This window comes from Leptopilina boulardi, unplaced genomic scaffold (genome assembly GCF_019393585.1).
Source record: "Leptopilina boulardi isolate dan_hultmark-lab unplaced genomic scaffold, ZJU_Lbou_2.1 LbouV2_152, whole genome shotgun sequence".
NCBI lineage: Eukaryota > Metazoa > Arthropoda > Insecta > Hymenoptera > Figitidae > Leptopilina > Leptopilina boulardi.
In genome coordinates, this window is record NW_026137699.1 from 208,021 (window position 1) to 234,413 (window position 26,393).

At 27.2% G+C, this 26,393-nt stretch overlaps 1 protein-coding gene across 1 annotated transcript in view; it reads left to right on the plus strand.

The window, feature by feature from the left end:
- LOC127276772 (sodium-coupled monocarboxylate transporter 1) overlaps positions 1 to 26,393 on the plus strand; it is an 82,405-nt gene that overhangs the window by 21,088 nt on the left and 34,924 nt on the right. The window contains exons 3-5 of the mRNA XM_051297419.1: positions 3,999 to 4,224; positions 7,414 to 7,481; positions 11,160 to 11,455. Coding sequence (XP_051153376.1) covers positions 3,999 to 4,224; positions 7,414 to 7,481; positions 11,160 to 11,455 — 590 coding nt within the window. The remainder of the gene's footprint in view (positions 1 to 3,998; positions 4,225 to 7,413; positions 7,482 to 11,159; positions 11,456 to 26,393) is intronic.

Sequence of the window (26,393 nt, forward strand, 5' to 3'; positions counted from 1 at the left end):
TGCACTCCTAACCTAAAACTTAAGAAGTTGACTCGTTTCACCACGGCAACACGACGGGCCAAAATAACATTTTTTTATTTGAAATTGACTCACCTTTTTCACTAAAAAAAGTTTTGCCAGTTATAACCAGATATATAACAATGACAACTACGCCAATTTCATGGATAATAACTATCACAGATTCTTATTACAAGTAAATCACTGCGACATCTGCCGATAACCGGAGCATTGACGATAACCCCCACATTTACCTTATATAATGCGAAAATTGTCATCGAGTCAGTCAGTTTGACTAATCACTTCTATTAATATGTTTGTGATTTTTAAATTTAAATATTTTATATTTTTGTTGTATTTTGTTTATTTATTTGATTTTATTTATTGATGTGATATTTATTTATTGTTTTTAATTAGGTAAAAAAATTTTATTTTTTAATTTTTTGTTTAATGTTATAATTTTGTTTTTTAATTTGTGTTATATTTATTTGAAAATTTTTTTTTATTAAAGTGACCTGATGATGGTGGCAAACCAGACCACCGAAACGTTGTCTAAAATTTTTAAAAAGTGAAAGATTGTTTTTTCTTTTACCTTTATGTCTTCCAAAAAATCGAAAAACTAATTTATTAAATAATTGTGGAAGAATAAATTAAATATTAATGTTCTGGAACATTATTTGGTGGCCTTAAATATCATAAAAACGTTTTTAGAATGAACATTATTTTTTGCCCACTGGGTTTTTGCTATTCTATTATATAGAACTTTTAATACACGTACAAACACAACTATTGGCCTGATCCATTAATTAAAATTTAAAACGAAAATAGAAATTTTGCTTGTTTTTCGAAAATACTGGTTTTGTGACTTTTCAAAAAACGTGGGGAGTTGTGCTCCACCGTTGAAAATTGAAGAAAATGACATGTTTTTTTAGAATATTCTTTATTTAAATGATAAAATGTGAAAAAGTAAGACAATTTACATAAAATAAAGCAATAGATAAGATAATAAAAGATTAATTTTAGATAACTTAGATAAAATTAAATTATTTTAAAAATAATTGAATTAAACTAGGTAATTAATTTCATTTGCAGTGAATACAGATGTATAAAAGTCTCATTTTACTAAAGAACAATATTAAAATTGCATAAATCATTCTAATTATTCATAAATAATCCGAAATAAAAATAGAGATTGCGTATTAGAATTGAAAACGGTTAAATATGTTAAATATGTATAAAAGCACCTTTATGCTTCAAGGTATTTCAGTATTTATTCTTAATAAATTATTTACATTAGTCAAATAAACATTTAATGACCTATTTTTTTTTAATTGAATATATAAAATTAAGCAACAATTTCACTTTGATGTAAAAAAACAATAAAAAACTCCACAATGTGCCAAAAGAAAATAAGGTTAAGTTTCGTAAAATTACTTTAAACCGTGTATACTGAAAATATTCTTTTACTAAAAATATTTCACGTAATGAAAACACGACTTCTAAATACGACTTGTTTATTTTTAAAAACAATTCTTCGAGTTTTAATGTTTTACTTGATAAATTAAGCACTGAACACAACACGATGTCATTTTTATCTTGACTTTAGTAGTTAATTTTACTATATTTTTTTTAAATGGTTAAATTTACCAGGTATCAGTAGTTAAATAAATAAATTTACTTTTAATCATTTACATTGGTAAATTTAACTTCATGAAATTGTTTCACACTATTTAAAATTTGGTTCCCACACAGCACAGTATATTGCTGTAAGCTTACCTCAAGCTTACATGTAATTTTTGTAAGCTAACCCTGTAAGCTTCAGGTAAGGTCGAGGTAATATAAAAATGTCCGCCATACAGTAAGCTTACACAGTAAGGCCATAGTGAACTTACATGGCAAAGTCACTGTAAGGTTACAGTAAGCTTACACGGCAAGTTTTCAAAGGTATCAATAAATAATTTTTTTAAAATATTTATGCGCTACTGCGCATAAATGGCACATAAATTCTATGGCACTTACGAATGCGCAGTAAATTTTTTTAAGCAAACCCTACCGGGTTTTTTTATATAAATGACAAAATAAATATAATTGTGCAAAACAATTTATTGTTTACTGTAAGTTGATAAATTAATACTTTGTTATTTGTTAGCAATTAATATAAGCTTACCGTGTAAGCTTACTGTAACCTTACAGTGATCTTACCGTGTAAGCTTACAGTGCCCCTACCAAGTAAGCTTACCATGACTTTACCATGTAAGCTTACCATGACTTTACCATGTAAGTTTACCATGGCATTACTGTGTAAGCTTACTGTATGGCGGACATTTTTATATTACCTCGACCTTACCTGAAGCTTACAGGGTTAGCTTACAAAAATTACATGTAAGCTTGAGGTTAGCTTACAGCAATATATTGTGCTGTGTGGGTTAATATAACTCAAAAAAATTTAACTAACGAATCTGTCCCACTGATACTTATTGTCAAAAAAACTATAAAAGTTTACCATAGTTATAGTAACTTATATTGTAGCAATATTAGATTTTATTGTAACTATGGTATACTTTTTTTAGTTTTTTTGACAATAGTTATCAGTGGGACAGATATATATGGGGCATTCTATGGGAAGTTTTCATTGAAAATTTTTTTTTGTCCGAAACATTTTTTTTCGAAATCTATATGAAAAATAAAGAAATACGTATTTTTTTATTTTTTTATTTGATGAAAATGAAGGAAGTTATGATTTTTTGAAATTTAACGTCAACGAAGAAAGTGTGTTTTTGGAACATTTTTTAATCTATTGTACTAAGAAATTATAAATTATGCTATATATGAAATTTGTTCATTTTTTCTCAAATTTTTCAAACATGTTCTCAAAAATAACGTACCTATAACAAAAACAACCAAAAAGTTGAAATTAAAATTATAAATTGAGTTTTCTCAAAAGAGACACTTTCGATTTTTAATTTTTTTTTTGCATTACAATCTCTGATGACTGAAGAATTTTTTCCCCTATCTGCGAAAGTGGTACTTTTAGTTTTTAAATTACTATTTACAATTTTTAAGCTTGACGCAACGATTTTTAGTATGTTTTTATGAAAATTAAAAAAAAACAAATGAATGTTAATGGAAAAAGGTTATATTTGTAGAAAAAATGCTTAAATTCGGTGAGCCGTACTAAACAAATTATAAATAGTAATTTAAAAACTAAAAATACCACTTTCGCAGATAGGGAAAAAAATTCTTCAATCATCAGAGATTGTAATGCAAAAAAAATTAAAAATCGAAAGTGTCTCTTTTGAGAAAACTCACTATATAAGTTTAATTTCAACTTTTTTGTTGTTTCTGTTATAGGTACGTTATTTTTGAGAACATGTTTGAAAAATTTGAGAAAAAAATGAACAAATTTCATATATAGCATAATTTATAATTTCTTAGTACAATAGATTAAAAAATGTTCCAAAAACACACTTTCTTCGTTGACGTTAAATTTCAAAAAATCATAACTTCCTTCATTTTCATCAAATAAAAAAATAAAAAAATACGTATTTCTTTATTTTTCATGTATATTTCGAAAAAAAAATGTTTCGGACAAAAAAAATTTTTCAATGAAAATTTCCCATAGAATGCCCCATATATATATCCCCAAATTCTGTATAACTATAGGAATTGTTATAAGGAAAAGTTTCTCAGTATACTAAAAGCAAAATTGAGACAATATTGGGATTGGCTAAGCTGCAAAACGCCATCTGGTGTTTACCTACTTCTGACAACCATTTTCCTTTTTCCTCTTTCTTTAATTAACACGATAGAAAGAGAAATTAAATCTAAAATGTCAAACAAAGTCCAATTTTTCTTCATAAATATCGTTTCGCGAAAATTTTAGTCTCTGTCTAGAGTTGCACAAGTTAATTCCATTCAAAGTCGTGCTTTTTCATAGGTCAATTAATATTTTAATTGATATATTAAAATTAATTTATAATTGAAAATTAATTTATTTACAGGGCACTCAGTTTTGGATGACCTGCTTCGCATTCATTCTAGTAGTTCCTATAACATCTCAGTTGTATTTACCAGTTTACATGAAACTCAGATTGACTTCCAGTTACGAATACTTAAATTTGCGTTTTAATCGTCACTGCAGACTTTTAGCGAGTATTCTTTATATGTTCCAAATGATTTTGTACACTTCCGTGGCTGTTTACGCTCCAGCGTTAGCTTTAAGTCATGGTAAGTTTATACCTTATAATTTTACAGTATAAGAAAAAGTATATTGTTAGATTTTCATTTCTTTCTATGAAATATTTATCTGAATGTTGGTCAATTCCAGAATTATCACATTCATTTCTATTAAATATATTCTATATATATATATACAAAATCCTCATTTTTTTCGAGCGTTTTCTCGACATCACTAATTATTTTAGTTTCTTGTGTATTAATTAATATATATACTGAGATATTGTATTCTTATAGGGTCAATCCATTATATTTCGACTGAAGTCGTTGCTGACTAATTTTGTGGAGAAATATGTGAAATGTAATAAAAACGATAAAATGATTATTATTAAATAATTATAAAAATATAAATGTTTTTATTAATTTTAATGTATTACAGTTTAGAAAGTAATATTATCAACATTTGTCGATAAAATCAATATAGCGGAGCTTTTTAGAAGGTAGGTGACAGCAGTCTTATATAGGTTTCAATGCGAGAAATCAGTATTTTAGACAAAAAAATTAAATTTAGTGTAAACATTTTGGGTGCACTTCCGAAACCCCCCCCCCTTCCGATTTTAATGAAACTTGGTATACTTACGTAATTTGATGCGCTGATCACGAAAATGATAGTGAAAATTACCGCAAATTTCATTTTTATGGTGAAATTATGGCACAGCAAAGAATGTAGAGGCGGGCGAAGCCCGCCTTCCCTAGTATCGTTGCTCTCTTTCAAAACAGACAGACAGTCAAATTCACATTCTTAATGGTACTGGAAGGTACGGAACCCACCCCGACCCCCCTCCTCCAAGATGTCTTCCCCTAAAAGGTCTTATGGAAGTAGCCCTGCACAGCAAAGAATGCAGAGGCGGGCGAAGCCCGCCTTCCCTAGTATCGTTGCTCTCTTTCAAAACAGATATAGGATAGGACATAAAATATTTATTTTTAGAAGCTCTACAACTTTTGTAAGAACGTTTTTGTTTAATTTTGCGTTTTTTACGAGTTAAACGCAAAAAACCATAATTTTATGGTGTTTTTTTATGGTTTTCACCATAAAAATGAAATTTGCGGTAATTTCCACTATCATTTTCGTGATCAGCGCATCAAATTACGTAAGTATACCAAGTTTCATTAAAATCGGAAGGGGGGGGTTTTCGGAAGTTTATCCAAAATTTTTTTGGTTAAAAAACATATTTTCGAATTTTTGATAAAGTGACATAAAAAAAATTATGTGGATATTTTTGGAAATCCTTATGTCTAATAATTAAATTTTAATAAAATTCTTTTCATTTCGTGATCTTGATAACTTCAAAATCATTCTTGCAAAGTATTATAATTTTTAAAAATTAGTCAGCAACGACTTCAGTCGTAATATAATGGTTTGACCCTATATAGATTTCTAAAAAAGTTATTTTCTTAATTATATAAATTTTAAAATGTATACAATTTTCCCTTTGTTTTAACAAACAAATTTGTATTAAACGATGCGATCAAAATGTTATATGAGTTGTTAACAACAATTTTTGCGAACACAGAAAATTAAAAGGAATTAAAATAAGCTGCAACGCTTCTTATTTTAATCCAATTTTGCTTATTTTAATATCAAAATGGATTAAAATAAGCAAAATTGGATTAAAGTAAGAAGCGTTGCAACTTATTTTAATGCCTTTTAATTTTCTGTGAAATTAACAAATTAATATTGGGGATTTAAAATTGCAATGTGATACTATTGTATCAAATATACAGTTGTTGACATTTGGAGTATTAACATTTTAAAGAAAAAGTTTCTGAGTTTTTCGCTCATTATTTGCATTTTTATTAAAAAACTACTTAACATTAAAAACAAGGCGTCATTATAAAAGTCTTTTTTTTAAATTTGTTCACCCAGTTCGGCCATATTTGTTGTAAAATCCTACTCTCTAAATCTTAATTAGTCATTTTTGACTAATTCACAGTCATTTTTGACTAATTCAAATAGGGCGGATTCGTTTACTGTGAATTAGTCAAAAGTTACTAATTCAATCTGTAACTAATCTACCACTAAATGAATTAGTAGTTTCAGTTTCTAGATAGGTATACATAGGTAGATAAAGTAGGTAATGTAGACGTATTTATTTTGAAAATAGACAAAAATTATTGCTTAAAAAATAGGAAACGATTATATTTTGTTTTTATATAGTTTAAATAACGTGAATCAATAAAAAAATCCATTTCATTTTCGAAATTATTCTGCGATAATTACTGGTGGGAGATGTCACTTAGGATTTGAACCTATTACCTTGCCTTCTACCTTGGGAGCTGCGCCTTGACGCGCTCAACCAAAGGAGGTTATGAAAATTCGTTACAAAATGTCTCTTATAAGCAAATTGATATAAACTCGTTGTCAAATCGCTAATAAATAAGGTAAAATCGATTTGTTTTCTATACAAATTTAACTATTATATAAATTTGTAATTAGAGTCTTATAAATGTGCCAATATTGATTTAAATTTGTTAATTAAATTAATTAACATTAACATAACAACAATAGTTTGGAGTGTTTTTTGACCATCTATACAAACATTTGAAGAACTGAGTTTGAACACATTCAATTTGATCAAAATATCAATATCATCATTATTAATATTATATTACTAAATTAATTATATGTCAATTTTGATAAACATAGCCTACAAAACCTAAGTGTTATGTCTGGACATAAAGAAAAATAAATATTTTTTTCATAATTACTTAATAGAAAATAATTACTTGTGCATTTGTTAAATTGATTTTTCTTTGGTTGGAACAGAAAAATGTTGTATAATAAATTAAAAAATTTTCAATTAAGCTATTTTTGCTTATTTTGATGTATGCACATATCATGATTAACAAATTAGAAGAAAATCTCTACAATTCATTTAGTCATTAAAAGTGACTATTTTTTTAGTAGAAAAAGCACTACTAATTAATTCAGTAATGAAAAGTGACTATTTTTTTAGTAGAAAGTGATGAAACAACTAATTCATTAGTAAAATATGGTGTTACTAATTCAATTAGTAACATTTTGACTAATTCACATTTAGAGAGTAGTGCTATCCTGCCCGCGGTGGTAATTTTCTTTTTCAATTAAATTGTGTTAAATGTTATTAAATAAAACATCATATATATATATATATATACTTAAGATAATTCATAAAACAGATTAATTTTTTTTTGTTTCAGTTACAGCTTTAAATACTTATATTGCTGTTACTCTAGTCTATTTAGTGTGCATTTTTTACGCATCACAGGTGGGTTTAATTTAAATTAATAAACTAATTTTAGTTTTATTCATTTAAAAACTTTCTTAGATTTTCCACTTGAGTCAAAAGTTTTGTTACATACTTCAAAATAATGTTTTACTGAAAAGCTTTAGCTGTTTAGCTGCTAATAAGAATTTATAAATAACACAGCCACAAAAAAAAGTGCCCGGGTTGGGAGATCAAAGTACCCTATTCCCATGTATTTTGGACCGCTGAACACGAATCTGAAGTCCGTTTATCTCCTGCACGTATACGTTTTTTCCTAACTTCAAAAAACTTTTAACATTTTTGGTGGTATACGATTTTTTTTAAATTGATGAATTTATATGGAACTGGGTACTTAGGGGTTTCTGGGGTCGCTAATTAAGAATCTGAAGTCAGTTTTAAAAATTTCAAAATGGCGGATCCAATGTGGAGGACGAATTTTTAAAAAATTGTTGGATTTTTATGAAATTTGAAACCGTTATGTTGAATTATAAAAATCGGACTTCAAATTCTCAATCAGCGACCACAAAATACCCTCGGTATTAAGTTTCATAATAATCCAACAATTTTTTAAAACTTCGTCCTCTATGTTGGATCCGCCATTTTGAATTTTGAAAAACTGACTTCAGTTTCTTAATCAGCGACCCAAAAAACCACCGAATAACAATTTTCAAGCTGATCTGAGTGATTTTTATTTTTTTGTCCAACATATTGGACCCGCCATTTTGAATTTTGAAAAGCTAACTTCAGATTCGTAATGAATTTTCAATTCGCTTGAAACTTGTTACTCGGGGATTTTTGGGATTATGGTTATGGTTTGATTCCAAAATAGATGATAATACACGTAATAATTTAAAATGCCTTCATGGATTACCACCACGTATTTATGGTTTGATTAAAATCCATAAAAAAGATTTCCCACTCAGACCAGTGACTTCATTTATTGGCTCTCCATTATACAACCTTTCAACATTTTTAGCCTCAATTTTATCTAACATAACCTCAAAATCAAAACATATTTTAAAAAATAGCACAACATTAGTAAATCAATTAAAACATTTTAAAATACCAAACACACACACAATTGTATCATTAGATGTTGTTTCTATGTTCTCTAATATAAATCCTGAGACCGTTTTTAAAATAATCGAGAAAAGATGGAGTTTAATAAGAGATTTCACTAAATTAACATTTCCACAATTTGATTCAGCTATTAGGTTATGTATGAACAATGCTTACCTTCAATTTGACTATAAAATATATAAACAAAAATTTGGAACCCCAATGGGCTCACCAATTTCTTCTGCAGTTGCTGACCTTGTAATGATAGATATTAAAGAAAAAATTATAAATAATAAATTGTACGACATATTATTTTATTTCCGATATGTTGATGATACTATTGTTTTCGTGAAAAAAAGCCATGTTAACCAATTATTAGATGATTTCAATGAAAAAGGAGAATCATTACAATTTACTTTAGAAAAATCTGTAAATGAAAAAATACCTTTCTTAGATATCCAACTGATTTTTGAAAATGATTTTTTGGAAACAGATTGGTTTCAAAAGCCTTTTGCCTCTGGTAGAATCTTGAATTTTTATTCTAATCATATTTTAATTCAAAAGAAGAGTATTATATTCTCTCTAGTTGACAAAGCCATTACACTTTCTGAACCACAATTTCATAATAAAAATATAAATTTAGTTTTTGAAATTTTAAAGGATAATAATTATCCATTTGATTTCATCAAAGAAAATGTTGACAATAGACTAAAATTTATTCATCTTAAAAATAATAATGATTCTAATACCAATATTAATACAACAAAAAACAACCTCAATTTTAGTAAAACATTAGTAGTACCATATATTCCTGAAATATCTAAATTAATTCACACTATTTGTAAAAAATTTGATATTACTGTTATATTCACCACAAAAAACAAACTTTGCAATATTATTTATCCTTCCCTCAAAGATAAGATCCCAAATTTTGAGAAAACTGATGTAATATATAAAATACATTGTAAAAATTGCAACAAAGTCTATATAGGACAATCAAAACAACATTTAAAAAATAGAATCTACCAACATAAAATTGCAGAAAAAATAATAAGGAAAACACAGCTCTTTGTAAACATACCACTGAACTTAACCATAAAGCGAATTTTAACTCTAAAGACATTTTTATATTAGACACAGAAAAAAACTATAGAAAAAGAAATATCACTGAAATGTTTCACATTGTAAAAAATAGTAATTCCATGAACTTTAGATCAGACACTGAAAACCTTTCTATTTTATATCATGATATAATCAATTCAAATATAAATTTTAACCTAAAAAATAATAACATAATTGTTTTTACAGATTTTTATTCTAAAAACTTCGTTCTTATTCTAAATATAACTTATTCAAAATTATATGCGGTACGTACTAAAATTATAGATGAGACTTTGTGTTTGATTATAATGACATAAAAAATTGTTTTTGTAATTCTAGTCCTGAAGATCCATGTTCATGGTGAAATGCATAGACAAAAAATTTTGAAAATAAATAATTTAACAAAATTTTTGACATATTGAAAATAACGTAATTCTCTTAATAAAGACCTAAGGCCACAAATTTCAAAACATGAAATAAACACTTATGTATATAATTGGTCTTCAAAAATAATTGAATTGAATTTAAATATATAACTTAAATGAATACATGGTGCATAAAAATCTACTTCTTTTAATACTTCAAAAGCATCTCTATTATTATTGTCTTTATCATGAGATAAAAAACTTTATAAATTCATTACAATGTGTATTCACTATGAGCAGAAGAAAATTTCAGGTTAAGTTCACAATTTACAAACAGAAGAATGCGCACGTATTTTGATTGGTTGTATTCATCAAACATTCCAATTCTATCAAAGCATGAACCAATCAATTTAGAGTCATAAAATTTATGTAAATAACCAGTAATTTACAATAATAGATAACTAAAAACGAAAAAACAAAATAAATATGTATGACACTAGTATTTATTATCCGTGATAACGCCAAAAAATCGCAAAAGCTATTTAAAATCTCCATATAGAGCCAATCGCCAAAAGTGAAAAAGTGTCCGCCACCAAGAGTTTAAAATCGCCAAGTCTGGGAACCCTGTCCGGAGACATATCCCTATGCAACAAATGATAATATTTTCTCGAAACCCGCCTCTCTAAAAATATATTACGTAATTTATGGACGGCTCATACCTTATAATTTATCTTGAGTAATTCATTAAACTACATTCGATACAAAAAAAAGTCAGTTGACTTTAAAGATTTACAACTAAAGGAAAAATAACATATTTCAGAGTTCGTTGCATAAATATTTCATTGAAATATACATTCTGAAAATTTTCAACTTCAATGATGCGCACTGATCGATCTCATTTTCTGTCTGTACATGCACAGCATGTACAGACTTCTGTGCTTTAGCTGTTTTTTTTATTCTTTTCTGGAATTGCTTCCTTCTTTTTCTTTTTTAGCTATCCTTTGTCGTAAAGTTAACGTTATTGAAACGTTTAATGACTTAAACATCAGATTATAATTATTACTTCTTTAACGAATACAAATAAAATTTTTTATAAATCAAATTAATGATGTGCTTTTAACTAATAATTGAAAAAATTATTAAATTTACTTAGGGTGGTATGAAGGCTGTTATAATGACAGATACATTTCAAGCTGCAGTTCTATTGGGTTCCTTACTTTTAATCGCTGGCTATGGTGTATCCTGGGCTGGTGGATTTTCTTCTATGTGGAAAGATAACTTGCAATCCGGAAGGATCGAGCTTTTTAATATGGACCTATCACCTACTACCAGACACAGTTTCTGGAGTGTTGTAGTAGGTGGAACTTTTTATTGGGCTACAATGTTTTGCAGTAATCAAGCCTCCATTCAAAAGTATCTCAGTGTCGAAAGTATCAATCAAGTAAGAAAGTAAGTTTAGTGTAAAGATTTTTTATTACTTACCCTGTAAAAAAAGTATTGGGAGGTACCGATTTACGCATTGGAGTATCAACCTGCCAATGTGGTATTCGCGAAATACCGCATTGGGTGTCACAGTGAATGCGTAAATCCAAGAGTTCCAATGCGGCGAAAAGTTTAAACTTAAAAAAACGAAACAATGTTACAGAAATAATAAATAAGTTTAAGCTGTTAAAAATAAAAGTTAAAACAGTGAATCAATACTAATGGTGAGCGGAATTATTAAGTTTTAATGAAATAAGATGAGGTGAAATGTCAAATACGAGTCCAATGCGGCATATGGTGGTTTCAATACGGCGCAGAGTCGGTACATAGTTTTTTGTAGGTTTTATTACTAATTTAATTGAATAGTTAATATTATAAATAAAACATATTTTTATCACGTATAAACTTTTCAAATATGAGAATTAATTTTTTTATATTGAAATTGAAAAGAAATCAATAACAAATAAATGAAGAGTATAGTAGTGCGAGATCATATATGCCCTGAGTTTCGATCCGATTAATGAAAAAGCAGCCAATGACATAGTCATTACTGAAATCGAAACCCATTTCACAACTCTTTTTGCTTCCTCGTGGAGGAAGCTATGTAGTCCTTTCGTTTATAAAATTTTTAAAAATGGTGAAAACAAATTTTCCTCTATATAGAAACATGTTATATGAGATCCTGATTAATTGTCCGGATGTATGTATGTATGTGTGTGTGTGTGTATGTGTGTGTGGATCGTTTTTGTGAACACGATATCTTTAACAGGTTTTAATGGATTTGGGTAAAATTTTGGTAGGCTTATTTAACACATTAATCTCTCAAAAATGACGAGAGGATTTTTAAAAATACCCAAAAAAAAAAATTTTATCGTCTTTTTTCCAAAAATTTTTTTTTAATTGAAAAAATTTTTAAATCGAAAAGTTTAAGGTAATATATAATATAATCGTCTTCTTTATGTCAAGATGAATCGATTGATATATATATATATATATATAAAGTATAGATTTGATTGAAATTTAAAGAATTAATGAAAGTTAAAAAATCAAAAATTCTCATTTTAGCTAAAAAATGATGTGTTTATTTAAATTCATGTTTATATATGAAATAATTTTATTCCCTGCATTAAAACGAATCGATTCGTATATATAAAGTTTATGTTACACTCAAAATTAATTAAAATTTTCTTTATTTTTCAAAAAATTTAATTAATTTAAAACATTTTTAACTCGAAATTTTTTAAATCAATCAATTGAATTGGACAAATTCATTGCTTCCTTCACGAGGAAGCGAATTTTTTGCTTCAAACAATGAGGAAGCATAATGTTTATGAAATAATCATAAAGAACCCCCTCCTTGTTTTTTAAATTTCACGATTTTATGTTGAGAAAAATTTCACCAAAAAAAAGTTAGCGTAATTTTTTTTTAATAATTTAAGTCTTTTGAGTGTAATGGTGTGGTCTATTTTGCGATTTTTTAAGTGTTTTAAAAGTTAATAAATAGTTAGAATTAAATCCTTCTATATTGTGTTATTGTTGGTAGAAAAAAAGTTTTAAAAGTTATTGTGTTTTTCTCTTAATATATACACTTAGGGCGAGAACACCACCACGATATTATTATTAGCTTTATTCAATTTATAATTATTATTTATAACAGATTTTATTTTATACAACAAATTTGTGACCAGAAAACCCAAACGCAATTTCGATTCAATCAAATTGACAATCGACAATCTCAGAAAACTGCAAAAAATTTTAATTGTTAATAATGAAAGATTTTATTTTCTAAACTAAATTTAGTGTTATAAAATAGTGACAATTTGTATTTATTTGATTTTTTTCTAATGATTTTTAATTAATTTTTTCATTTTAACTTCAAAAAAATATAAGTGGTAATCTAGCCCCACTCTACTTTATATAAAATATGTACCATCAATTTAACATAAATTTCATTAAATTATTGTTATAATTTTTATTTATGAATTAAGTAAATTTATATAGGGTTACACTGAGAAAACAATCTATTTAAGTTTAAAAGAATCCTTTAATCATAAGCGGATTTTCCTTTCAATATTTATTTGAAAGGATTTCCTTTTAGGACAAAAGGAAAGTCTTTTAAAGTGTATCTTTTAATTATTAAAAGAATTTAATTTACTATTTAAAGGAAATATTTTTAAAGAAATAAAAATAAATAGTTTATTAATTTTTTATTTATTAGTATTGTTAATAATTAAAGAATTACTGTCATTTATTAATTTTAAATAAAATGAAATTAAATTATTTATATTTATTATTATTAATAAGTTAATAGTTTTTTACATAAAACTCGGAAAATTTTCATAATTTCTATTATTTTATATTAATTTTTTTATACCTTTTTTTCATAGTTTTGAGAGATCAATTATAAAATTAAATTTGAAAATTTTCAATTTAAAGTAAATAAAATTTATAAAGATAAAAAATGATAAAATAGTAAAAATGTCCTTTTTGATTGGTTTAATTTTTACTGGTGATTATTTTAAAATTCTACATTCATTATTTTTGATTTATAAATTTCATAGAGTTTTTTCATTATTCTGAACAATCAGTCATATAAATCGTATGAATTTTAAAACTTTATAATATTTTGAAATAATCCAATTTATAATTGGTTAAAAATAATATTTAAAAAATTTTAATAATACAGAATAATTTCAGATTTTATTTATTTATTATTATTTTAAACATTTTACATTTTGTTGATTAAAATTAAACATTTGATTAATAACGTAAACAATTAAATTATTATCTGTAAACAATCAACAATAATACATGATGTAAAATTTCCCATCCGACGCAGAAATATGCTTTTCCAACAAATTCAAATTTGATGATGGGAAAACTTGTAGATATTGCCAATTTTGTGTGGCTTCAACTTGATATGCATGTATTAGTTCATTAAAACCAATTGTTGTCCAGGACATTAAAATAAAGTAGAATTTTTCATCATTTTTGAAACTAAAAATATTTACAATTTCAAGAAAATTGGGCTCAAAATCGTCTTGACTTCTATCAACAAGAAATTGCCCTAATTTACATTGTTTATTATTTATTTGAATCCACTTTGTTTCCAAAACAATTTCTGAGCCTTCAGTAGACGAAAAAAGGTGAATAAAAAAGTGATAATTATTGACTGACTGAATTTCCTTTTCCTGACTACGACCTGTACTTATCTTTTTGCATTCTGAATTTATTTCCCTAAAATACTTAGCCAATGTCTCTTGGTGTTTTTCAGCAAGGGAAAATGGAATATTAATACAATTTTTATTATTTTTTGCATACGAAAGAAGTTGTTGATGTTTAGCCTCAAAAGCCATACACCATAAGAGGATTAGAGGTCCTAATAAAAGAATCAGATCCGGATAGTGTAAAATATAATGGTGTTTTGGTTTTAAGAGCTCATTTGGAAACAATTCTTTTCTCAATGAAAAATACTCTGATAAAAGACATTTTAATAAGTTCACAACTTTGATTTGCAGACTTTTAGACATCAAAATGTCTATTATTTGACGCAATTTCAAGAATAGAACCCACACTGGTTCATCTTTTTTAATTAAATCACTAAAAAGAAAAGTGAAATACTTTACAAAAGTTACCATTTGAGACGCGTAGAAAATAATACATTTTTGTTTCAAATGATTTGGAGTAATTATTGGTGGTTTATCTTTTTGATCCATCCCATAATTGAAATTTAGAATTCGCGAGTTGATATCATTTAATAAAGTTTTAGTAATTTCCATTAGCTCTATTATAATTAAAGCCATATCGTAACGAAGAAATCCTAAGTAAGCATCATGCATTAAATCAGCTGAAAAATTTTCTCCTGCATTGAAACTCAGTAACATATTAAATATACACCGTTCGCTTATTCCAGTTTTGGACATATCTCCCTTCTTGAGATCTTCTTCATAATTTAAAGGATTTCGTAATAATTCTGGATTTATTTCTTTACCTTCACGAATAGAATCACTATCGGCTTTGCAAATTATACAAGGAAAGTTTGCTGTGAATCGTTCAGTAAACCCTAGCAGACTGTGTACTCCTAAATTATCTCCTGCTAATATAACCATAGCAAAATATATTATAATAATTTCTCCGTCAATTTCAATAGGAATTCCGTTTTTTCAAGACTTTCTAATTCATCCAAAAGGACTTTAAACATAATTCTATTACCATATTCCACTCTATCCGCAGAATTGGAAATTTGTGCTACGAAAATATTATCTAACTGTGTTGCGATTTCAGGAGGAAATGCAGGAATATTATAATAAACAACGCCTATTTTATTTTTATGAGGTCCCAATGCATTACCAACTGTGAAGTCATCGAAATATATCACAAGTGGCACTACATATTTATCAGCAAATCGTTTTAAAATATTCTTCCATAAATTACCTTGACAAATATGTCTGAGATTTCTAGGATCATCTTGTTTCAATTCATTTATGAAAGTATCGAGTACTTTAAAGTTATTTCCTGTTTCTAAGAACTTTTTCAATACAGGTGTCAATGGAATATATTGTCCTACGGGTGCTGTACCTGATAAGGCATTTTTTTCATTTAACTGAATGCTTTGAGGTGAAGTGTAAGTTTGTGATTCTACGAGACGTTTTTTTCGCAAGTAACGAGAATTTAAATTTGAAAAACATCCAGAAAATGTAGAAAATAACCCTTTAATTTCTTTACATTTAGAATCGTCACAATCAGCCACTGAAAGCACAGCATTTTCCATTGATTCGAGCAAACCACTATTTAGAAACAAATCACATTCTTCAACGACTTTCTGAACAATAGAATGTGGAAGAGACCGCGAACCACTAAAACTTTGCACAAAACTATTTGCTGCTACTTTAATGTTTGAGACAAAATTTTCTTTTGCTGCTTGTATTTTTTCTGTACTATTTTCAGGCAGTGAAACTGACGATTCATCCAGTGAATTTAAATTTACGAAATCATTTTTCTTAATATTGCAATCATCATGATTTTGATAAGAAGTAGAAGCAATATTCTGTTGCTTACTTGGGAAAATTGCTAAAGATTCCTCATTTACTAAACTTAAATTTTGAAAGTCATTTTGCCTAACGTCACAATTATCATGAATTTCATAAATTGAAGTAGAGGCAATAGTTTTTTCTTCATTTGGAATAGTTGATGAAGATTCTGTATTATTTTTGGAACACGAATTCAAATGTTTTGTGAACGATTGCTTTCCAACAAAAATTCTACGACAACTAACATTACCACAAGTGTAAGCACTTGTCTGTGAATAGTGATGTTCATGTTCGTAGTGTATAATTAATTCCAATATAATCAAAAACGAATTACTGCATTCACTGCATTTAAACATGATTATAAGATAAACAATTAGTAAAATGTCCCAATTAATGTCAGTGTCTATTTAATTTAACGTTGATTTGATCGCATAGCCGTGATATCGTTAATTGCACGTGTAATAGCAGGGATTTTCTTGTCGATTTTTGGAAGATGAATATCGTACAGCATTTTTTGTAAGAAAAGCCATATGTGATAACAATCTGGTGGAAATTGGATGTTTAAAACAAAATATAATTGAAAGAGGAAATCAAAAGCGTTGATTGTAGATGAAAATGACCACAACTGGTCATCCAGAGAAACGAAAACGTTCTCAATTGTTAGAAAATCTATAGACACAACAGCTAAACACGACTGACAACGAGATTTGTTTACTTTGTAGCGTTGTTGTCTTTTTTCAATTTCTGAAATTAAAGTGTGTCTAGTTTTGGCACATACGATCAAACCATTCTGCGCCTCTGCAATGGTCGCATTAGTAGTCGCACCATTTGCCTTTACTTTCCCTTTGGAAGCTAACAAAAAAGGCAGCAACTTTATACGCAATAAATCTAAATCATTTTTAGTCGAGGAAATTTCTTTCGGATTAATTGTTCCCTCTGCAACGTCTTCGACTCGAATTGTATCTACTTGAGTTTCGTTTGTTGGTACAGATGTTTCATAAATTTCAAGCAATTTTTTTCCATCAGGTTTAGTGATGTTTTTCTTTTTCAGCGCATACAGATCGGAGAAAAGTTTATTCCAATGTTCTGTTACACGTAATTCTCTGCCGGGATATAATTTTTCAAAATCGAGGAAAATCTGTAACATTGGAAAATTAAATCAGTAATAATTAATAATTCTTGGATAGATTTCCTAAAATTAAAATTCAGTACTTATTTAATTTATTTAAATTGTTTAGAATTATTTCTTTTTATATTTCGTTATCGTTTAAATACATATTATTTTTTTTATTATTTATTTTATATGTATTATTATTTTTAATATTTAATATTAATAATATTATTTAATAATAATAATGTTTTTATTATTAATTTTTATGTATTATTATTATTATTATTAATATTATTTAATTTGGGTATTTATATATTATTTATGTTTATATTATAACAATTTCGTAAATATATTATAGTTTAAAATTAATTGAAAATTTTAATTGAATTAAATACCAATCGAGAAGCTAGATCTGACTTCAAGACAGGCCACTCAATGAAAAGTTCTTCGAGACTTGAAGCTTTTATTCGTTCACGACGATATTCTGTTGTGGTTTCCCAATGTGGTTGAACTTCTTCCCATTTTCTGTGAGTCTGTAACCAATTAATGTGACTAGATGCAGATTCTTCTGGCAGTACATAAATAGGTGCACTCTGAAGTGGCACTTCTGATGTTTTTTTTTCTAAAATTCCAACTGAACGAAGGCGGAACAATACATTTCTCCATTTATCTGCCAGTTTACCTGGTAAATTTTTCAACATTATTAGTTTGAATTTCTTATCTGGAAGTATATATATACTTCAAAATTATAATTTAACAGTACCTTTTGTATTTTTGGAATCATTTACAACTGATAGGAAAAATTTCCACAATAAAATCAGTCATTTTTTAAGAAATTGTTGCAACTTGTTTATTTCGCTTATTTTGCACCTGTTTATTAAAATTGAAACGACTGTTGATCGGTCTTTGTCATCAAGCATCGAGCAATTCTTGTACTTCGCCAATACAGCTTGACCCTCCAGATTTTCCAGCAAAAGAACTTGAATCAACTAAGATAATATTAAAAAACATATACATATATAAGAATTTTTATTTAACTTAAATAAGATAACTTTTACAGATTAATTGATAAAAACGAATTAATGCTATTGTGTTTTTAAAATTATTACTTAATTTTTTATAGTAATTATAATGATAATTCATAAAAATTAATAATTCTTTATTAAATAATTAATTTAATATTAATTAATTACATAATAATAATTATTATTATATATAATTATAATAATTTTTTTTAGAATTTCTTTAAAAAATTACTTCTCTATTTAGAGAATTGTCTGATAAATAAAGTGACGATGAAACTAAAAGTGCTTCCTTTTCTATAACGATTTCATTTGAAATTGCAATTTGATTTTCGTTTAATGGTGTTACTGCATCAGAACTATTAGAAGCATCAAGGCACTTTCTTTTTTTGTTTGAGATATCGTCAGAAACAATATTAATTTTTCTTTTTAAATTAACATTTGATTTTTCCTCTTTTTGACATGACGGACTACCAAGATCATGAGGATCATCAATAGTAATATCGTCGAGCGGGAAAATCTGTAATTTTGAATCATTTTTTTTCTATTTATGTTTTTAAAATATATAATTACTATCGTAAAAATTATACAAATTACTAGTGAATTTTTCAAATTCAATTCACGGAAATTATTTTCCTTTTCACTTTCAATTTCGAAAAATTTTTGGATTAAAATTTTTGAACCCATGGAAATATTAAGGTTATATTTTACAAAATCATCGATGGTCATTAGTTTTAAAACATTGAAAGTAATACCATTTTCTGTAATAAAAACAGTAAAGGAATAAAAAAAATTTATTTTTAAAAATAGTACTTTGATTGTTAAAAATTAAAACAAATTAAAATTAATGAAAGTAATTTATTGTAAATGCATAATTGTAATATAAATTAATACTAATAAAATATTTTTTATTAATTTATTTTTATTTTAAATTATTATTTTTTTATGTTTAAAAGCCGAACAAAAGTTATTTAAAGAAAAAACTTTTTAGGTATGCGGTATATGATCATAATTTACTTAATGAAAAACTGATTATTGAAAGAATAAAATAATAAAAATAATTTACTTACCAATTAATATCTCTAAATCACTATCTTTTACATCCATTTCGTTTAATTTATTTATTTTCGATGTTGTAAATCGACGGTTAAGCTGATGTGTCAGTTCATGTAAAATGACAATCTTTTTGTCATAAAAGGATTTCATTTGAAAAACAAAAGAAATCTTTTATTCGTCAAACTCTTTTTGTTTTGTCAACAAACGACCAACATTTTTAAATTTAAAAGATTCCTTTTATAATAAAATTAATTATTTTAACCATTAAAGGACTTGATTTAAAAGGAAAAAAGTTTAATGTTTAATAGATCATTTTTCTCAGTGTAGTTGGGGTAAATAGAAACTAGGGTTAAATCGAAACAGTAGTTATTTCAGTTAAATAAAAATTTTTTAAAATAAATACGGCCTTAAACATTGAACCTTAGATCACCCCCAACAGGTTCTAAGTATTCTCTCATTTTCCATTTGTCAATTACCAGCAGTATAAACAAAGATATTTCCTATTGCATAAAAAATTGAAAATCAAAGAGGACACCCTTTCACTTATTTGACTCGCATTTGGAAAAATTTAATTAAAAAAGGAGACTGTTTCTATTTACCCCTAAAAACTGAAAATTCGGGGTAAATAGAAACAGAAATTTCAACAATATTTCTTATATCAGAGAGAGAGAGAGAGAGAGAGAGAGAGAGAGAGAGAGAGAGAGAGAGAGAGAGAGAGAGAGAGAGAGAGAGAGAGAGAGAGGAGAGAGAGAGAGAGAGAGAGAGAGAGAGAGAGAGAGAGAGAGAGAGAGAGAGAGAGAGAGAGAGAGAGAGAGAGAGAGAGAGAGAGAGAGAGAGAGAGAGAGAGAGAGAGAGAGAGAGAGAGAGAGAGAGAGAATTGTTTCTATCAAACTACAACACTATTTTTAGCATTATAAAAATGCATTGAAAATATTATTCATCTATATTCTCATCGTACATAGTATTCAACAAGTATAGACTTGATTTGAATGAATGTAAAATTTTATCAGATTTCTTTAGGAATCACACATTCTTTATATAATTGTTTGTAGCTTTTAACATTTGCATACTTGAAATTGATTTTTTCTTAAATTTTGTAAGAAACAGTTGATTATTGCGCTTTAATGATACCCATATTTTTTACTACCCCATAAAATTATTCCACGGAAGTTAAATAATAAATCCATACACAAAAAATCCGAAAGTATTGCGATTTGGAAAAAAAACTTATGTTATTGGTGAAAATTAGCAAATCTATTTCTATTTATCCCATTTGACCCTATTTTGTTTTTAATTCTTATTTCATAATATTTAAAATTAAAAAATAAGTTATTAAATTTTCATTATTATCATCTGTATAGAAAGAAGCCACTGTCGGTAAAAAAGAAAGTACCGCTGTGCTTAACTTTTATTTTTAACAGCTTAAACTTATTTATTATTTTTGTAACGTTGTTTCGTTTTTTTAAGTTTAAAATTTTCGCCACATTGGGACTCTTGGATTTACGCATTAACTGTGACACTCACTGTGGTATTTCGCGAATACCGCATTGGCAGGTTGATACTCCCTATGAGTAAATCGGTATCTCCCAATACTTTTTTTACAGAGAAAGTTTTTTAAAGTTAATTTTACTTGGCTTTATTAGTTACAATTAACGAAATAAATACAGTAAAACCCCGCTCACCGCCGAACCCCACTTGCCACCGGTCACTGAACCCCACATACCGCCAGTCACTCTCTCTTAGCCCATAGTCGTATCAATGAAATCTAGTATGGGCGCGGAAGGATTGCGCTACTACTATACATATTATAAACATTATAATATACAAATAATTTCGTTATTATAACACAGGCACACAAAAAATAAAAAGCTGTTTGGCCGAGACACTACACTAGTCTATTTCCATGTATTTTTTCACGCTGAATCCGAAGTCAGAATTATCAGATTGGCTTTTATTTTTGAGATAAACTCAAAAAACTGCTCAGAAAGAAAAATAAAATCAAAAAGTTAAAAAATTTTTGAATGTTACTGCGATAGTGTAATTCCATGTATTTTTTGTCGCTGAATCCGAATCTAAAGTCATAATTGTTAGATTCGCTCAAATTTTTGAGATAATTGAAAAAAACGCAATTAACAAAAAACTCAAAATACTCAAAATCAGTTTTTTGGAATTATCTTCAAAATTTGAGCCAATCTGTCAATTCTGACTTCGAATTCGGATTCAGCGTGAAAAAATACATGAAAATGTACTATCGTAATGTTTCGGCAAAAAAAAAATTTCTTTGAGCTAAAATCGCCAAAAACTGATAAAAATTCTGAATTAGGGGCACAGATAATTTTTTTGACGAAACACTACGATAGTACATTTTCATGTATTTTTTCACACTGAATCCGAATTCGTAGTCAGAATTGACAGATTGGCTCAAATTTTGAAGATAATTCCAAAACACTGATTTTGAGTTTTTTGTTGCGTTTTTTTTGCAATTATCTCAAAAATTTGAGCGAATCTAACAATTATGACTTTGGATTCGGATTCAGCGACAAGAAATACATGGAATTACACTATCGCAGTGACATTCAAAATTTTTTTAACTTTTTGATTTTATTTTTCTTTCTGAGCAGTTTTTTGAGTTTATCTCAAAAATAAAAGCCAATCTGATAATTCTGACTTCGGATTCAGATTCAGCGTGAAAAAATACATGGAAATAGACTAGTGTAGTGTCTCGGCCAAACCACATTTAACTTTTTGTGTGCCTGTGTAATTTTATTTCAATGGTTCATATTATATTATGTTATATAATATGTATATAAGTAGTATTTACAGTACATAATAATATGCCCCAAATTATGCTATATGCGCCCTGTATAATACGAACCTATGTTTTGGATGAGGGGGCGCTGTTAGTCAACCAGCGGTACCTGGGTTTTTCGGTCCCGAACAATCGGCGGTAAGCGGGGTTTTACTGCAATTCAAATCTTATTAATTTTTTTCTAATTTGTAATTATTATAAAAGTTTAAGTTGAAATTACACTGAGAAAACGATATTCTGGATTTATAGACTAAGAGCTGGCTACGAAAATAGGCAACGATAAGGTGCAAGAAAAGTTTTTGTATAAAAGCCTTCCTTTATGATAGATAAACACATAACCTTGCCGCCAGAAGGCGCTTTAGTCACCAGAAGTAAGGGTGGGAGGTAAAAGATGCAAATTTTTGATAAAAAAAAAATGATGAGGTGCAAGTCTGAAACTTGGTATGGTAGTAGATATTAATAGTAGAAATCACGTAAAATTATTACCAGAAGTCTAAGTCAGCAATTTGACCATGCCAGAAGTCGATAAAGTCGCTAGAAAATTGATAAAATTACACTGATAAGGTGCATTTCTGGCAACATCATTTTTTGGTTTTTAGTGTCTTTAAATAGCTGTATGTCAGTTACCAGAAATAAAAATTGTTACAAAGTTGTTTAAATATGAGACAATATCAGTCATAACTATGGGTAAGCGCAAAAAAAAATTTCGAGTTAATATAAAGATACAGGAGTGGGATTGCAAATAGCGACAGCGCTACGAAGATTTCGCTACGTAGCGATTCAAAGCTACATTCACTTTAAAAAATTTTCTAGCTATCGGGTGACTTAAAAAATGGTATCATTTTGATAGATTTAGGTTGGTACAATTGTTTTTCTGCGTATTTTTTTTCTCATATTTGCTTTATTTTATAATTTAACAATTTTTTTTTAGAATCAAGAATGTATCAAATTCATAAGGATTTCCCACGATAAAGAAATGAAGCAATTAAAAGAAGTATCTAAAAGGCTGACAAATTTTTCAAGTGTAACACTTCAAATCTCAAAAGTTATAAAAAGGCAATTCGAGGCAATGATAATTATTAATATTATTATATTAACACTTTTATTTCCAATTTCTATCCTTACCAAAAATCAAGAAAATAATTCAACTTTATCCAATAATAATAAACTATTTACTTTTCTTTTTTATATTAATAATTAAATATTTATTGCATTTATATTTATTATCTTTTTCATAGGATTAAAAGTTTCTATTAGACATTGTCTAAAATGGGAAAAAAATTGAATTAAAAAAATTTTGAAGATATAACCTCAGAAATAGAATTTTTGTTCTCACGCAAGGGTTCACTAAAAAAATGTATAGGGTATTTTTTGTGAGTTAAAGAGTTTTTAAAAAAATGAAAATTTAAATAAATTTAATTAAAAAATAATTAATTTAATTTAAAAAATTTATAAATTTTTAAATTTAGGCTGATAAAGAATATCCTAATTTTAAATCTCACGCAATTATTATTTTTAATCCTTGCAATAAGAATAATTTTCTTAATTTTTATTTATTAAATTAAATTAAAAAAATTTATTTCCCTTTATAAATTATTTTAACATTAAACTAGATAATTTATTTTTAAAGTTGTTATTTATTAAATTAATAGGTTATTTGCAATATTAAAGTATAATTTATTTCGTCACTAGTTAATTAGTTTATTTGAAACTAACAGTTGGCAAACATGAAGTTAGAGAATTGATTCCACCTTCATGTTGTATTTGTTTGCTACGTAGATAAAATATTTTAGGAAATTGACATGAATTCTATGTCAATGTCCTTATTTAGTGGGGTTATGTTTATAGTTTCTTCTAAATTACCATCTTGCAGTTTAAGCTATGAAGAAATTGTCAACGGTATTTTATTTTGGCCATGATTTGGAACAAATTTCACTAAAAATATGTAAGTTTTTAATTCTAAATAACAAAAAGCGCTACATAGCGACTAGCGCTATTAGTAATCCCATTGCTGAGTTGTTAATTGATTTTTATTAATTATTTATATAAAAAAAAATTTGACCCTAAATTTTTGAAATCAAGAAAAATTTATATCTCTAAACTTTACCATGACAACTTTGTTTTTGAGGTCGCTAAATGCGAATTTGAAGTCTATTTAACCCCATCAGGTTTAAATTTTGGTTTTTTGAGGTTATATCAAAACCCTGACGTGATGGAGTTAGATAGACTTTAAATTCGCATTCAGTGACCTTAAAAACATAAAGTAGTCATGGTAAGATTTAGAGACACAAATTTTTCTTGATTTCAAAAATTTGGGATCAAATTTTCTTGTTTTTTGAAGTTATTTCAAAATCCTGACGTGATGGGGTTAAACGGACTTCAGATTCGGATTTAGCGACCCTGAAAACATTAAATAGTCAGGGTCTGTTCAAAAGCTCAGAACATGAATTTTATTGTGGAAGTGTAGTGGTTTGGAGTTACTGATTACGAATTTGAAGTCAGTTTTTCAAAATCCAAAATGGCGGACGACTTTTCTAAAAATCTGTTCAATTTGCCTGAAACTCGTTACTCGGAGGTTTTTGGACTTACTGATTACGAATTTGAGGTCAGTTTATAAGAATTCAAAACGACTGATTCAATATGACAGACAACTTTTTTAAAAATTGATTTAATTTGCCGGAAACTTGTTTCTCGGGGTTTTTTGGGGTTGTTGATTACGAATATGAAGCCCAATTTTTAATAATTCAAAATGACGGATCATGTATTTTAATGAATATAGTATTAATTTAACTTGTGTTTCAATAATGTTACTTTGCAATCATCAAAATTTGATACAAGGTCAAAAACATATTCGTAATCAGCAACTCTGAAAACCCCCAAGGAACAGCTTTGTAGTCCTTTAGTTTATAAAACTTTTAAAAATAATGAAAACAAATTTTCCTCTATATAGAAACATGTTATAGGAGATCCTGATCAATTGTCCGGATGTATGTATGTGTGGATGTTTTTTGTGAACACGATATCTTTAACATATTTTAATGGATTTGGGTACAATTTGGTAGGCTTATGTACACATTAATCTCTCTTTGTTTATTTAAATTTAAGTTTATATATGAAATAAATTTATTCCTTGCATTAAACTAATCAATTTGTATATATAAAGTATGGATTTGATTTAAATTTAAAGAATTAATGAAAATTAAAAATTCATATTTTAGCACAAAAAATTTTGTTTATTTAAATTCAAGTTAATACAGGAAATAAATGTATTTCTTGCATTAAAACGAATCGATTTGTATATATGAAGTATATGTTACACCCAAAATTAATTAAAATTTTCTTAATTGTTTATTTTTAAAAAAAGTTATTTAATTTAAAACTGTTTTCAACTTGAAATGTTTTAAATCAATCAATTGAATTGGTGAAATTCATTGCTTCCTCCACGAGGAAGCAAATTTTTTGCTTTACACAATGGGGAAGCAAAATATTTATGAAATAATCATAAAGGACCCTTTCCTTGTTTTATTTTATTCCGCCATTTTGCAATTTGGTGTGATAAGGAAAATCTAACAATGGATCCGAATTCAGCATAGAAAATACGTTAAGAAAAGTTCTTGCCTTTTTGGGTCCAAAAGTTGACCCGAATTTGTCATCCTGTGTAATTAATAATGATATTATCATATTTATTCTCATATTTAAACAACTTTTCAACAATTTTTATTTCTGGCAACTGGCATACAGCTATTTAAAGACACTATAAACCAAAAAATGAAGTTGCCAGAAATACACCTTATCACTGCAATTTTATCAATTTACTTGCGATTTTATCGACTTCTGGCAATAATTTTACGTGATTTCTACTATTAATATCTACTAC